This window comes from Heptranchias perlo, chromosome 23, assembly GCF_035084215.1.
Source record: "Heptranchias perlo isolate sHepPer1 chromosome 23, sHepPer1.hap1, whole genome shotgun sequence".
In the NCBI taxonomy this organism is placed as follows: Eukaryota; Metazoa; Chordata; class Chondrichthyes; order Hexanchiformes; family Hexanchidae; genus Heptranchias; species Heptranchias perlo.
Window position 1 is genome coordinate 49487508 of NC_090347.1, and position 13791 is coordinate 49501298.

At 47.8% G+C, this 13791-nt stretch overlaps 1 protein-coding gene across 1 annotated transcript in view; it reads left to right on the top strand.

Moving 5' to 3' along the window:
* LOC137341340 (alpha-2-macroglobulin-like) overlaps positions 1-13791 on the top strand; it is a 188382-nt gene that overhangs the window by 111755 nt on the left and 62836 nt on the right. The window contains exon 33 of the mRNA XM_068004464.1: positions 5801-5934. Within this exon, the coding sequence (XP_067860565.1) occupies positions 5801-5934 (134 nt within the window). The remainder of the gene's footprint in view (positions 1-5800; positions 5935-13791) is intronic.

Here is a 13791-nt window from a genome sequence, read left to right on the forward strand (position 1 = left end):
TCCCTCCCTCCCTTCCCTCCCTCCCTTCCTTCCTCCCTCACTCCATTCCCTCCCTCCATCCCATCACACCCTCCTCTTCAGCTCCCTTCGACTCCCTTCCCCTCCCTTCCCTTCCCGTCCATTCCCTCCCTCCCTCCCTCCCTCCCTCCCTCCCTCCCTCCCTCCCTCCCTCCCTCCCTTCACTCACTCCCTCCATCCTTCCCTTCTTTACCTTCCTCTTCTCCCTCCATTCACTCCCTTCCCTCCCCTCCCTCCCTTCCCTCCCCTCCCTCCCATCCCTCCCCTCCCTCCCCTCCCTCCCATCCCTCCCTTACCTAACTGCCCTTCTTTTCCCATCCATCCATCCCTCCCTCACTCCCCTTCGCTCCCTCCTTTCCTCTCCCTTCTTCCCTCCTTTCTTCCCTTCCCTCCCTTCCTCCCTCTCTACTTCCCCTCCTTCCTTCCCACACACCCTCCTAACCCTCACTCACTACCTCCATCTTTCCCTCATTCCCTTCCCTCCCCTTTCCCTCCCATCCCTCTCCTCCCTCCCTCCCATCCCTCCTTCTTCCTTTCCCTCCCCTCCCTTCACCTTCCCTCCCTTCCCATTCTCTTCCACTTCCTTTCCCTACCCTCCCTTCTGCCCTCCTTCACTCCCTCTCTCCCCTCCCTTCACCTCCATCACTCCCTCAATCCCCTCCCCCTCCCCATTCCTTTCCATCCCTTCCCCTCCCTCCCTCTTTCCCATTCTTCCTACCTTCTTCTCTTCCCTATATCCCTCCCTGCCCTTCACTCCCTCCTTTTCCTTCCTCTCACTCCCTCCCTTCCTCCCTTCACTAACTCTCCCTCCCTTCCCTCACTCCTTTCCATCCCTTCCTCTCCCTCCTTCCCTTCTGTTCCCACTCCCGCCTTCCCTTCTCTCCCTCCCTTCCCTCTCTCCCTCCCCTCCCTCTCTCCCTCCCCTCCCTCTCTCCCTCCCCTCCCTCTCTCCCTCCCCTACCTTCTCTCCATCCCCTACCTTCTCGCCCTCCCTTCCCTCTCTCCCTCCCCTCCCTTCCTCTCCCTGCTTTCCCTTCCTCTCCCTCCCTCCCTCCTTCCCTTCCCCCCCTCCCTCCTTCCCTCCCTCCCTCCCTCCCTCCTTCCCTTCCCTCCCTCCTTCCCTCCTTCCCTTCCCTCCCTCCCTCCTTCCCTTCCCTCCCTGCTTCCCCTCCTTCCTTCCTGCACTCCCTCCTAACCCTCACTCCCTACCTCCATCTTTCCCTCATTCCCTTCCCTCCTCTTTCTTTCCCTCCAATCCCTATCCCCCCTCCCTCCCTTCCCTCCATCTTCCATTCCCTCCTTCTTCCATTCCCTCCTTCTTCCCTTCCTCCCTTCCTCCCATCCCATTCTCTTCCCATTCCTTTCCCTTCCCATCTTGTGCCCTCCTTCCCTCCCTCCCTCCCCCTCCCCATTCCCTTCGATCCCTTCCTCTCCCTCCCTCCTTCCCATTCTTCCTACCTTCTTCTCTTCGCTCACTCTCCCATCCCTCCCTCCTTCCCTTCCCTTCCTCACCCTCCCTTCCCTTCCTCACCCTCCCACCCCTCTGTTCGCGTTCCCTCCCTTCCCTTCTCTCCCTCCCTTCCCTTCTCTCCCTCCCTTCCCTTCTCTCCCTCCCATCCCTTCCCTTCTCTCCCTCCCATCCCTTCTCTCCCTCCCTTCCCTTCCCTTCCCTTCTCTCCCTCCCTTCCCTTCTCTCCCTCCCTTCTCTCCCTCCCTTCCCTTCCCTCCCTTCCCTTCTCTCCCTTCCCTTCTCTCCCTTCCCTTCTCTCCTTCCCTCCCTTCTCTCCTTCCCTCCCTTCTCTCCCACCCTTCCTTCCTCTCCCTCCTTTCCCTTCACTCCCTCCCTTCCCTTCCTCTACCACCCTCCCTCCCTCCCTCCCTCCCTTCCCTTCCTCTACCACCCTCCCTCCCTCCCTCCCTCTACCACCCTCCCTCCCTCCACCACCCTCCCTCCCTCCCTTCCCTTCTCTCCCTCCCTTCCCTTCCCTTCTCTCTCTCCCTCCCCTCCCTTCCCTTCCCTCCCTTCCCTTCTCTCCCTCCCTTCCCTTCTCTCCTTCCCTTCCCTTCTCTCCCTCCCTTCCCTTCTCTCCCTCCCTTCTCTCCCTCCCTTCCCTTCCCTTCCCTTCCCTTCTCTCCCTCCCTTCCCTTCCCTTCTCTCTCTCCCTCCCCTCCCTTCCCTTCCCTCCCTTCCCTTCTCTCCCTTCCCTTCCCTTCTCTCCCTCCCTTCCCTTCCCTTCTCTCCCTCCCTTCCCTTCCCTTCTCTCCCTCCCTTCCCTTCCCTTCTCTCCCTCCATTCCCTCTCTCCCTTCCTCTCCTGCCTTCCCTTCCCTCCCTCCCTTCCTCCCTCCCTCCCTTCCTCCCTCCCTTCTCTCCTTCCCTCCCTCCCTTCTCTCCTTCCCTCCCTCCCTCCCTCCTTCCCTCCCTCCCTCCTTCCCTCCCTCCCTCCTTCCCTCCCTCCCTCCTTCCCTCCCTCGCTCCCTCCCTCCCTCGCTCCCTCCCTCGCTCCCTCCCTCCCTCCCTTCTCTCCTTCCCTCCCATCTCTCCTTCCCTCCCATCTCTCCTTCCCTCCCATCTCTCCTTCCCTCCCTTCTCTCCTTCCCTCCCTTCTCTCCTTCCCTCCCTTCTCTCCCACCCTTCCTTCCTCTCCCTCCTTTCCCTTCACTCCCTCCCTTCCCTTCCTCTACCACCCTCCCTCCCTCCCTTCCCTTCCTCTACCACCCTCCCTCCCTCCCTTCCCTCCCTCTACCACCCTCCCTCCCTCCCTTCCCTCCCTCTACCACCCTCCCTCCCTCCCTTCCCTTCCTCTACCACCCTCCCTCCCTCCCTCCCTCCCTCCCTTCCCTTCCTCCCTCCCTTCCCTTCCTCTCCCTGCCTTCCCTTCCTGTCCCAACCTTCCCTTCTCTCCTTCCCTCCCTCCCTCTCCCTCCCTCCCTCTCCCTCCCTCCCTCCCTCCCTCCCTCCCTCTCCCTCCCCCCCTCCCTCCCTCTCCCTCCCCCTCTCCCTCCCCCCCTCCCTCCCTCCCTCTCCCTCCTCCCTCGCTCCCTCCCTCTCCCCTCCCTCCCTCCCTCCCTTCCTCTCCCTCCCTCCCTCCCTTCCTCTCCCTTCTTCCCTTCCTCTCCCTTCTTCCCTTCCTCTCTTTCTCCTCCCTTCCTCTCCCTCCCTCCCTCTCCCTCCTTTCCTCTCTCTTCCTTCCCTTCCCTCCCTGCTTTCCCTCCCTTCCCCTTCTCTCCGTCCCTTCCCTCCCTCTCCCTCACATCCCTTCCCCCCTCTCTCTTCCCTTCCTCTCCCTCCGTTCCCTCACTCTCCCTCCCTTCCATTCCACTCCCTCCCTCCTCTTCGTTCCCTCTCCCCCATTTCCATCCCTTCCGCCCTCTCTTCCTTCCTCCTTCCAACCTTCCCCCTCCCTCCCTCTCTCCCTCCTTCCTTCCCCTCCCTCCCTTCCTTCCCATTCCCGTCCACTTTCCTCCATCCCTCCCTCCCCTTCCCTTCCATCCTTTCCCATCTCTCCCTCCCTCCTGTTCACATTCCCCTCCTCCCCATCCCTCATCCCTCTGCCCTCCCTCCATCCTTCCCCTGCGCCCACCCACCCACCCCTTCACTTTGTCCCTCCTTCCCTTCCATTCCCTCCATTCCTTCCCTCCCTCCTTCCATCCCATCCTCCCTTCACAGCCCTCCCTCACTCACTCCCTATTCTTTACTTCCACTCCTCCATCTCTGTCCCCCCCTCACTCCTTTCCCTTGCCTCCTCTCACTCCCTCCCTCACAACCACCCTCACAACCACCCTCTTACCCACCCTTCATTCTCTCCTTCCACTCAATCCTTCCCTCCCTCTCCTCACTCCATCAATCCCTCCCTTCCTCCCCTCCCTCTCTCCCTCCCCCTTCCATTCCTCACTCCCTCAATCCCTCCCTCCCCTCACTCCCTCAATCCCTCCCCTCACTCCCTCAATCCCTCCCTTATCCCCTCCCTCTCTATCTCCCCTCTTTCCTTCCCTCCCTCTCGCCCTCTCTCCCTCACTCATTCACATCCCTCTGTCCCACCCCTCTATCCTTCCCTCCCTCACTCGCTACTCTCTCCCCCTTTCTCCCTTGCTCTCCTCACTCACCCGCTCTCCCTCACTCAATCCCTCCCTCCCTTCTTCGTCTCCATCCCCTCCTTCCTTCCTCTCCTTCAACTGCTTCCCCTCATTTTCTCCATCTGTCCAACACCTCCCCTCCTTCTCTCCCGCCCATCTTTCTCTCCCCCACAACCCTCTCTCCCTCACTCCCTCCCATCCCTGCCTCACACCGCTCTCTTCCTCCCTCACTCCCCTCTCCCCTCCATCTTTCCCTCGCTCCCCTACCTCCCTCACAACACTCATCTCCCTCCACTTCCTCCCAACCATCTCCCTTTCCTTCCCTCCCTCCCCACTCCCTCCAACCCTTCCTCCCTCCCTCCCAGCATTCCCCCCCTCCCCTCCCCTCTCATCCATGCTCTCCTTTCTCCCTCCCACACTTCCTCCATCCCTCATTCCCTCCCTCCTTTGCCTCCCCTCCCTCCCTTTCCTCTCACCATGCCCTCCCTCCCCTCCCATTCTCCATTCTCTTCTGCCCTTCCACACTCCCCCCTCCCTCCCTCCCCACACTCCCCCCACCCTCCCTCCCCACACTCCCTCCTCCCTCCCTCCCCACACTCCCCCCTCCCTCCCTCCCCCCTCCCTCCCTCCCCACACTCCCCCCTCCCTCCCTCCCCACACACCCCCCTCCCTCACTCCCCACACTCCCCCCTCCCTCCCTCCCCACACTCACCCCTCCCTCCCTCCCCACACTCACCCCTCCCTCCCTCCCCACACTCACCCCTCCCTTTCTCCCCACACTCACCCCTCCCTTTCTTCCTCTCCCTCCCTTTCTTCCTCTCCCTCCCTCACTTCCAATCCCTCTCATCTTCCCCCCTTAACCTCCCTTTCCTTCCCTCCCTTTCTTTCCCTTCCCTCCTTCCCTCCATCCCAACCTCCAGTGCCTCCCCTCCCTCCCCTCCCCTCCCCTCCCCTCCCCTCCCCTCTCCTCCCCTCTCTCCCTCCCTCCCATTCCCCTTCCTCTCTCGATATCCTTCCAATCCCTCCCCTCTCCTTTCCCTCCACCTCTTGCCCTCCCCTCCTCCCACCTTTGCCTTCCCCTCCCTTCCCTCACTTTTCTTCCCTTCCCTCCCTTGCCTTCCCGTCCTTCTCTCCCCACCTCTTTCCCTCCCTCTCCCACCTTCACCGCCTCAGTAGAGAGCCAGCATCATACCCAATTCCCAGCCTCAGTTATTCCACGAGAAGGAAGTGAGCGAGAGAGGGAGGAAGGAAGGAATTAAATATCGAAGTAGAGGAGGAGGAGGGAGTGAGTTAAGTGAGGAGAGCATGGGACGGTGAGAATGAGGGATATGAGGAGAGGGTGGGAAGGTGGGAGTGATTGATATGAAGAGAGGGTAGAAAGGTGGGAGTGAGGGATATGGGATGGTTGAGTGATGGATATGGGGTGGGGGGATTGAGGGATATATGAAGGGTGAGTGAGGGATATGTGGAGAGGTGCGAGTGAGGGATATGGAGAGAGGGTGTGAGGGATTTGAGGAGGTGCGAGAGAGGGATATGGAGAGAGGGTGTGAGGGATTTGAGGAGGTGCGAGAGAGGGATATGGAGAGAGGGTGTGAGGGATTTGAGGAGGTGCGAGAGAGGGATATGGGGAAAGGGTGGGATTGAATTGTTCCCACCTTGGTCAGACCTTGCTGACGATCAAGCAACTAAATCTCTTCCAATTCCAGGCAACTCTCCGTTACAACACACCTCCCACACAGAAAGACACCGCGTTCACCGTAACTGTGGAGATGGTGACAGTAAATTCAATATTTGAAAATACGAATGAAATCTCAAAGCCCAGGATCGACATCAACGTCACGTGAGTAAAGTGACAAGGGATGGTCAGTATTTAATGAGTGTGAGGGGGATGGTCAGTTTATAATGGGTGTGAGTGAGATGGACAGTAATTAATGGGTGTCATTGAAAGGTCAGTTTTTAATGGGTGTAATTGAGATGATCAGTATTTAATGGATGTTATTGACATGGCCAAATTTTAACCAGTGTGAGTGAGATTGTCAGTGTTTAATGGATGTGATTGAGATGGTCAATATTTAATGGGTGTGAGTGAGATGGTCAGTATTTATTGGGTGTGAGTGAGATGGTCAATATTTATTGGGTGTGAGTGAGATGGTCAGTATTTAATGGGTGTTATTGAAATGGTCAGTATTTAATGGTTGTGATTGAGATGGTCAATATATATTGGGTGTGAGTGAGCTGGTCAGTCTATAATGGGTGTGATTGAGATGGTCAGTATTTATTGGGTGTGAGTGAGATGGTCAGTATTTAATGGGTGTTATTGAGATGGTCAGTCTTTAATGGTTGTGAGTGAGATGATAAGCATTTAATGGGTGTGAGTGAGATGGTTTGTATTTCATGGGTGTGATTGAGGTGGTCAGTATTTAATGGGTGTTATTGAGATGGTCAGTATTTACTGGTTGTGAGTGAGATGGTCAGTATTTAATCGGTGTGATTGATATGGTCAGTATTGAATGGGTGTGAGGGAGATGGTCAGTATATAATAGGTGTGAATGTGGTGGTCAATATTTAATGGTTGTGATTGAAATTGTCAGTATTTATTGGGTATTATTGAAATGTTCAGTATTTAATGTGTGTGATTGAGATCGTCAGTATTTAATGGGTGTGAGGGAGATGGTCAGTATTTAATGGGTGTCAGTGAGATGGACAGTATATAATGGGTGTGATTGAGATGGACAGTAATTAATGGGTGTCATTGAAAGGTCAGTTTTTAATGGGTGTGATTGAGATGGTCAGTATTTATTGGGTGTAAGTGAGATGGTCAGTATTTAATGGGTGTGAGTGAGATGGTCAGTATTTAATGGGTGTGAGTGAGATGGTCAGTATTTATTGGGTGTGAGTGAGATGGTCAGTATTTAATGGGTGTGAGTGAGATGGTCAGTATTTATTGGGTGTGAGTGAGATGGTCAGTATTTAATGGGTGTGAGTGAGATGGTCAGTTTAATTGGTTTTATTGAGATGGTCAGTATTTAATGGGTGTGATTGAGATGGTCAGTATTTAATGGGTGTGATTGAGATGGTCAGTATTTATTGGGTGTGAGTGAGATGGTCAGTATTTAATGGGTGTGAGTGAGATGGTCAGTATTTAATGGGTGTGAGTGAGATGGTCAGTATTTAATGGGTGTTATTGAGATGGTCAGTATTTAATGGGTGTGATTGAGATGGTCAGTATTTAATGGGTGTGATTGAGATGGTCAGTATTTATTGGGTGTGAGTGAGATGGTCAGTATTTAATGGGTGTGAGTGAGATGGTCAGTATTAAATGGGTGTGATTGAGATGGTCAGTATTTAATGGGTGTGAGTGAGAAGGTCAGTATTTAATGGGTGTTATTGAGATGGTCAGTGTTTAATGGTTGTTAAGGAGATGGTCAATATTTATTGGGTTTGAGTGAGATGGTCAGTATATAATGGGTGTGATTGAGATGGTCAGTATTTAATGGGTGTGAGTGAGATGGTCAATTTTTAATTGGTGTGAGTGAGATGGTCAGTATATAATGGGTGTGAGTGAGATGGTCAATTTTTAATCGGTGTGAGTGAGATGGTCAGTATTTAATGGGTGTGAGTGAGATAGTCAGTATTTAATGGGTGTGAGTGAGATGATCAGCATTTAATGGATGTGATTGCGGTGGTCAGTATTTAATGGGTGTTATTGAGTTGGTCAATATTTACTGGTTGTGAGTGAGATGGTCAGTATTTAATGTGTGTGATTGAGATGGTCAGGATTGAATGGGTGTGAGGGAGATGGTCAGTATTCAATGGGTGTGAATGGGATGGTCAGTATTTTAATGGGTGTGATTGAGATGGTCAGTATTTAATGGGTATGATTGAAATGTTCAATATTTAATGTGTGTGATTGAGATGGTCAGTATTTAATGTTTGTGAGTGGAATAGTCAGTATTCAATGGGTGTGAATGGGATGGTCAGTTCTTTAATGGGTGTGATTGAGATGGTCAGTATTTAATGTGTGTGAGTGAGATGGTCAATATTTATTGGGTGTGAGTGAGATGGTCAGTATTTAATGGGTGTTATTGAAATGGTCAGTATTTAATGGTTGTGATTGAGATGGTCAATATATATTGGGTGTGAGTGAGCTGGTCAGTCTATAATGGGTGTGATTGAGATGGTCAGTATTTATTGGGTGTGAGTGAGATGGTCAGTATTTAATTGTTGTTATTGAGATGGTCAGTCTTTAATGGTTGTGAGTGAGATGATAAGCATTTAATGGGTGTGAGTGAGATGGTTTGTATTTCATGGGTGTGATTGAGGTGGTCAGTATTTAATGGGTGTTATTGAGATGGTCAGTATTTACTGGTTGTGAGTGAGATGGTCAGTATTTAATCGGTGTGATTGATATGGTCAGTATTGAATGGGTGTGAGGGAGATGGTCAGTATATAATAGGTGTGAATGTGGTGGTCAATATTTAATGGTTGTGATTGAAATTGTCAGTATTTATTGGGTATTATTGAAATGTTCAGTATTTAATGTGTGTGATTGAGAGCGTCACTATTTAATGGTTGTGAGTGGAATAGTCAGTATTCAATTGGTGTGAATGGGATGGTCAGTATTTATTGGGTGTGATTGAGGTGGTCAGTATTTAATGGGTGTGAGTGAGATGGTCAATATTTATTGGGTGTGAGTGAGATGGTCAGTATTTAATGGGTGTTATTGAAATGGTCAGTATTCAATGGTTGTGATTGAGATGGTCAATATATATTGGGTGTGAGTGAGCTGGTCAGTCTATAATGGGTGTGATTGAGATGGTCAGTATTTATTGGGTGTGAGTGAGATGGTCAGTATTTAATGGGTGTTATTGAAATGGTCAGTATTCAATGGTTGTGATTGAGATGGTCAATATATATTGGGTGTGAGTGAGCTGGTCAGTCTATAATGGGTGTTATTGAGATGGTCAGTATTTACTGGTTGTGAGTGAGATGGTCAGTATTTAATCGGTGTGATTGACATGGTCAGTATTGAATGGGTGTGAGGGAGATGGTCAGTATATAATCGGTGTGAATGTGGTGGTCAATATTTAATGGGTGTGATTGAGATCGTCAGTATTTAATGGTTGTGAGTGGAATAGTCAGTATTCAATTGGTGTGAATGGGATGGTCAGTATTTATTGGGTGTGATTGTGGTGGTCAGTATTTAATGGGTGTGAGTGAAATGGTCAGTATTTAATGGGTGTGATTGAGATGGTCAGTATTGAATGGGTGTGAGGGAGATGGTCAGTATTTAATGGGTGTCAGTGAGATGGACAGTATATAATGGGTGTGATTGAGATGGACAGTAATTAATGGGTGTCATTGAAAGGTCAGTTTTTAATGGGTGTGATTGAGATGATCAGTATTTAATGGGTGTGAGTGAGATGGTCAGTATTTAATGGGTGTGAATGAGATGGGCAGTATTTAATGGGTGTGAGTGAGATGGTTTGTATTTCATGGGTGTGATTGAGGTGGTCAGTATTTAATGGGTGTGATTGAGATGGTCAGTATTGAATGGGTGTGAGGGAGATGGTCAGTATATAATAGGTGTGAATGTGGTGGTCAATATTTAATGGTTGTGATTGAAATTGTCAGTATTTATTGGGTATTATTGAAATGTTCAGTATTTAATGTGTGTGATTGAGATGGTCAGTATTTAATGGGTGTGAGTGAGATGGACAGTAATTAATGGGTGTCATTGAAAGGTCAGTTTTTAATGGGTGTGATTGAGATGGTTTGTATTTCATGGGTGTGATTGAGGTGGTCAGTATTTAATGGGTGTGATTGAGATGGTCAGTATTGAATGGGTGTGAGGGAGATGGTCAGTATATAATAGGTGTGAATGTGGTGGTCAATATTTAATGGTTGTGATTGGAATAGTCAGTATTCAATTGGTGTGATTGGGATGGTCAGTATTTAATGGGTGTGATTGAGGTGGTCAGTATTTAATGGGTGTGAGTGAGATGGACAGTAATTAATGGGTGTCATTGAAAGGTCAGTTTTTAATGGGTGTGATTGAGATGGTCAGTATTTAATGGGTGTTATTGACATGACCAGATTTTCATCAGTGTTAGTGAGATTGTCAGTGTTTTTTGGATGTGAGTGAGATGGTCAGTATTTAATGGGTGTGAATGAGATGGTCAGTATTTAATGGGTGTGATTGAGATGGTCAGTACTTAATGGGTGTGAATGAGATGGTCAGTATTGAATGGGTGTGAATGAGATGGTTAGTATTTAATGTGTGTTTGAGATGGTCAGTATTGAATGGGTGTAAGTGAGATGGTCAGTATTTAATGGGTGTGAGTGAGATGGTCATTATTTAATGGGTGTGAGTGACATGGTCAGCGTATAATGGGTGTGAGTGAGATGGTCAGCGTATAATGGCTGTGAGTGAGATGGTCATTATTCAATGGGCGTGAGTGAGATGGTCAGTCTTTAATGGGTGTGAGTTGAGGGACAATATTTAATGGGTGTGAGTGAGATGGTCAGTATTTAATGGGTGTGATTGAGATGGTCAGTCTTTAATGGGTGTGAGTTGAGGGACAATATTTAATGGGTGTGAGTGAGATGGTCAGTTTTAATTGGTTTAATTGAGATGGTCAGTATTTAAAGTTTGTGAGTGAGATGGTCAGTATTTCATGGGTGTGATTGAGATGGTTCGTATTTAATGGGTGTTATTGAGATGGTCAGTATTTTAATGGGTGTGAGTGAGATGGTCAGTATATATTGGGTGTGATCGAGATGGTCAATATTTATTGGGTGTGAGTGAGATGGTCAGTATTTAATGGGTGTTATTGAGATGGTTAGTATTTAATGGGTGTTATTGAGATGGTCAGGTTAATTGGGTGAGTGTGATGATCAGCATTTAATGGGTGTGATTGAGATGGTCAGTATTTAATAGGTGTGAGTGAGATGGTCAATATTTATTGGGTGTGAGTGAGATGGTCAGTATTTAATGGGTGTGATTGAGATGGTCATTATTTATTGGGTTTGATTGAGATGGTCAATGTTTAATCGGTGTTAGTGAGATAGTCAGTATTTAATGGGTGTGAGTGAGATTGTCAGTATTTAATTGGTTTTATTGAGATGGTCAGTATTTAATGGTTGTGAGTGAGATGATCAGCATTTAATGGGTGTGAGTGAGATGCTTTGTATTTAATGGGTGTTATTGAGATGGTCAGTATTTAATAGGTATGATTGAAATAATCAGTCTTTAATGGGTGTTATGCAAATGGTCAGTATTTAATGGGTGTGATTGAGATGGTCAGTATTTATTGGTTGTGAGTGAGATGGTCAGTATTTAATGGGTGTTATTGAGATGCTCAGTATTTAATGGGTGTTTTTGAGATGGTCAGTTTTATTGGGTGAGTGTGATGATCTGCATTTAATGGGTGTGATTGAGATGGTCAGTCTTTCATGGGTGTGATTGAGATGGTCAGTCTTTAATGGTTGTGAGTGAGATGGTCAGTATATAATGGGTGTGATTGAGATGGTTAGTATTCAATGGGTGTGAGTGAGATGGTCAGTATTTAATGGGTGTGAGTGAGATGGTCAGTATTTAATGGGTGTTATTGAGATGGTCAGTATTTAATGGTTGTGAGTGAGATGGTCAGTGTTTAATTGTTGTGAGTGAGATGATCAGTCTATAATGGGTGTGAGTGAGATGGTTTGTATTTAATGGGTATGATTGAGAGGGTCAGTATTTAATGGGTGTGAGTGAGATGGTTAATATTTATTGGGTGTGAGTGAGATGGTCAGTATTTAATGGGTGTGAGTGAGATGGTCAGTATTTAATGCGTGTTATTGAGATGGTTAGTATTTAATGGGTGTTATTGAGATGGTCAGGTTAATTGGGTGAGTGTGATGATCAGCATTTAATGGGTGTGATTGAGATGGTCAGTCTTTAATGTGTGTGATTGAGATGGTCAGTGTTTAATAGGTGTGAGTGAGATGGTCAATATTTATTGGGTGTGAGTGAGATTGTCAGTATTTAATGGGTGTGATTGAGATGGTCATTATTTATTGGGTGTGATTGAGATGGTCAATTTTTAATCGGTGTGAGTGAGATAGTCAGTATTTAATGGGTGTGAGTGGGATGATCAGCATTTAATGGGTGTGAGTGAGATGGTCAGTATTTAATGGGTGTGAGTGAGATGGTCAGTATTTAATGGGTGTTATTGAGATGGTCAGTATTTAATGGTTGTGAGTGAGATGGTCAGTGTTTAATTGTTGTGAGTGAGATGGTCAGTATTTAATGGGTGTGAGTGAGATGGTCAATATATAATGGGTGCCATTGAGATGGTTAGTATTTAATGGGTGTGATTGATATGGTCAGTATTTAATGGGAGTGTAAGAGATGGTCAGTTTATAATGGGTCTGATTGAGATGGACAGTAATTAATGGGTGTGATTGAAAGATCAGTTTATAATGGGTGTGATTGATATGATCAGTATTTAATTGGTATTATTGACATGGCCAGCTTTTAATCAGTGTGAGTGAAATGGTCATTATTTAATAGGTGTGAGTGAGATGGTCATTATTTAATGGGTGTGAGTGAGATGGTCAGCATATAATGGGTGTGAGTGTGATGGTCAGTATTTAATGGGTGTGATTGTGATGGTCAATATTTAATGGGTGTGATTGAGATGGTCAGTATTTATTGGGTGTGATTGAGATGGTTAGTATTTAATGGTTGTGAGTGAGATGGTCAGTATTTTTTGGGTGTGATTGAGATGGTAAGTATTTAATGGTTGTGAGTGGAATGGTCAGTATTTAATGGGTGAGAGTCAGATTGTCAGTATTTAACCGGTGTGATTGAGATTGTCATTATTCAAAGGGTTTGAATGGGATGGTCAGCATTTAATGGGTGTGAGTGAGATGGTCATTCTTGAATGGGTGTGAGTGACATGGTCAGCGTATAATGGGTGTGAGTGAGATGGTCATAATTTAATGGGTGTGAGTGAGATGGTCAGCACATAATGGGTGTGAGTGAGATGGTCATTATTTAGTGGGTGTTATTGAGATGGTCAATTTTATTGGGTGAGTGTGATGATCAGCATTTAATGGGTGTGATTGAGATGGTCAGTATTTATTGGTTGTGAGTGAGATGGTCAGTATTTAATGGGTGTTATTGAGATGCTCAGTATTTAATGGGTGTTTTTGAGATGGTCAGTTTTATTGGGTGAGTGTGATTATCTGCATTTAATGGGTGTGATTGAGATGGTCAGTCTTTAATGGTTGTGAGTGAGATGGTCAGTATATAATGGGTGTGATTGAGATGGTTAGTATTCAATGGGTGTGAGTGAGATGGTCAGTATTTAATGGGTGTGAGTGAGATGGTCAATATATAATGGGTGCCATTGAGATGATCAGTATTTAATGGGTGTGATTGAAAGATCAGTTTATAATGGGTGTGATTGATATGATCAGTATTTAATTGGTATTGTTGACATGGCCAGATTTTAATCAGTGTGAGTGAAATGGTCATTATTTAATAGGTGTGAGTGAGATGGTCAGCATATGATGGGTGTGAGTGTGATGGTCAGTATTTAATGGGTGTGATTGAGATGGTCAATATTTAATGTGTGTGATTGAGATGGTCAATATTTAATGTGTGTGATTGAGATGGTCAGTATTTAATGTGTGTGATTGAGATTGT